The sequence below is a fragment of the Montipora foliosa genome, chromosome 1 (genome assembly GCF_036669935.1).
Source record: "Montipora foliosa isolate CH-2021 chromosome 1, ASM3666993v2, whole genome shotgun sequence".
NCBI classification, from domain to species: Eukaryota; Metazoa; Cnidaria; class Anthozoa; order Scleractinia; family Acroporidae; genus Montipora; species Montipora foliosa.
Genome location: NC_090869.1, coordinates 40,323,143 through 40,325,642, shown reverse-complemented (window position 1 = coordinate 40,325,642; position 2,500 = coordinate 40,323,143). Strand labels below are relative to the sequence as shown.

The following is a 2,500-nucleotide window of genomic DNA, read 5'->3' as shown; positions in this document are numbered from 1 at the left end:
GATTAATTTATTAATTTGGGTGCCTTCACAACTGTGATGCTGCAAGCGCAATTTTTTTTATGTATGCTATTAAGAACGGCTGCAGTTCTATTTATATCGACCGAAGGCTTAACAATGAGCGGAGCGTATTCCATGTATTCCAAGAAATCCCTTCAGCTGTCTTACGCGTACTTTTTTTCTATTTTCTTGTTTCTCCAGGCAGCTGAAGGTCGTGAAAAACAGTGCTCCAACAATGAACAATGAATAACAATGAACGGTAACCAATGACCTACCTTTTTTTAGTGGAGACAAAAAAATTCTATCCATTTGACCTCTCTGAACATTGTGGACAAACAAGCGTAAGCTTGCCCGGCTTTGAGGTCCTTCTCTCTGGCTGTTTTTCATTCGCAACTGTCTAACAAATTTTTAGATTTTTTGAGGTAAAAGAACATTAATATCGCATGTCATGTAACAACACATGAATCTGTCTGATCCATAGTCAGTGCTATCACGATGCTCTATCCAGTGTAAAAATCAGTGGATACGTTTGAAAATGGACCTTAATGGCCTAAGTCCCTCGCGGGATGAGGCTGCATGAAAACAGGGTACAACGTAATGACCAAAAAAAATATAGGAAAGAAAATATCCTAAAAGCAAATAAAACAGGAAAAATAGATTGAACAATTAGTGTCTTAAGCAGTTATCTTTTTTGGGAACTTGCCTAAGGTTTCAGCCATCTGGCGACGGCCCTTGTTGCTCACAATGTTGAAATGCAAAAATCGGTTTAAACATTAAGTATCATGTATATGGTTACTATTTTAACACATCCTTTTAATGCAATTTCTTGTTAATCTTCCTCTGTAGTGAATGGTCACCTGAAGGCATCGAAGAAAATTCTTCAAGCTTTGAATCAATTGTCTGCGAAACCAACCATTTTACAAGCTTCGCTGTGCTTATCAAGCACAAGGATACACAGGTTTCCTGATACCTCATCCTCTTGGAATCTTTTCTCCTATACGAGAAGGAGCGAGTTATCCTTCCTGCCACAATAAATATTACATGAAGATGTTAACACTAACAAAATTACATAGACGACTTTTAGACTAAATTTAGTGCTTCCAGGCTAAATACTAGATCTGCCTTCTCATCACATTTCGTTTTAAGCATTTCCATTTTCCGGTTACTCCAGGCGTAGATCTGCAAATCATATGACGGTCTCAGTTGTGTATATAGACCTTTTTCACAATGGCGGCCCAATAAAATACTCTTTTGTTTTGATGCTCAAAACCCTTTCTGGCCTCGCTGCAATGTGCAAAATTCAAATTTTAAACAAAACGAGGCCAGTAGGTTCAATTAACATAAATACAATAGAATATTAAATCAGTCGCCATTTATGAAAGTGGTCTATTCTTTCTTTCCACCAGCTTTCCAAGAAAGACCGGCTGGCTTTGAGCATCATTACTTACGTGGGTTGTGGTGTGTCGACAGTGGCGCTCATCATCACCTTAATTGTCTTTCTGAGCATTGAGTAAGTGTAGTTTCGTGTTTTATTTCATTTCAAGACCCATTTAACATGATGTCATTGGCTTAAACGTCTGATTTTTCACTCAATCAGTTTTCTATAGCTTTCATCGTTTCCGTCCACTTTCAATTCACTTTTCATTTTCACGCGGGTAGCGGGTAGTACCTGTTCAGTGGTGCTATTTCAGGGAGTGTCGCCCCTGCCTACGCGAGACCCGGGCTCAGCTGGCTCCGGCTGACAGTACCCGGTAAGGGCCCCTACTCAGGGATACGAGTACAACCCCCCACTGCCTTGTGAGTGTCTTGAGAGAGATTAAGGCTAAGGGAGTAACCCTGACAGAAAAACACTGTCCTAAAAACGGAACAAGACCAGGGTATGTCTGCAAACTACTTCTAAGGGGACTGGCAGCAGGGTGTCCTTGGTGCTCTGTGGCAAACGAACCTTCAAGGTCAATGGTGCATCACCAGATGGCATGCGGAGGAACCGATATGATCAACGGATGGCATCACCAGGCAAGAAAGTTGCCACTGCGGGGCAACCTCCATGTCCGCCATGTCTGTGGCACACCTGTGCACCACTTGGCAACCGACTTGGAGGTCCAGAGAGGTTGATCGGTGGGGGCACGACACCGGTCTCCTATTGTACTGTGCAAGGCGTTATACGTGAAGAGGGAAAGTCCTGCGGCGATGGGATGATTGTGACGGCGGCAGGTCTGAGCAGCTGGAAGCCGCTAGCAAGAGTCCTGCACGTAGGCGGCTCACATTTGATGGTCGCAGCCAAACTGAAGTTCTGGACAACAGTAAGCTGAGGCAGCAGCGTGAGTGTCCAGGCTGCCCTTTTTAGGGATAGCACAGCCTGCCCCTGGAAAGGGGAAGCCCCTAGAAAAGGTGAGGTGAAGAAAGCTTGTCCAGAATTACCTGGCTGGTTTGCCGCGACCAGCGGGTCTTCATCGTAGCGGTAGAAAATGCAAGAAGCTTAAATTGTCAGTCGCTACCTGGA

At 43.8% G+C, this 2,500-nt stretch overlaps 1 protein-coding gene across 2 annotated transcripts in view; it reads left to right on the top strand.

Moving 5' to 3' along the window:
• LOC137998221 (adhesion G-protein coupled receptor D1-like) overlaps positions 1-2,500 on the top strand; it is an 18,826-nt gene that overhangs the window by 1,808 nt on the left and 14,518 nt on the right. For both annotated transcript variants that reach the window (XM_068844596.1, XM_068844595.1), the window contains exons 2-4: positions 199-256; positions 844-955; positions 1,404-1,507. In XM_068844596.1, the coding sequence (XP_068700697.1) occupies positions 240-256; positions 844-955; positions 1,404-1,507 (233 nt within the window). In that variant the 5' untranslated portion in view covers positions 199-239. The remainder of the gene's footprint in view (positions 1-198; positions 257-843; positions 956-1,403; positions 1,508-2,500) is intronic.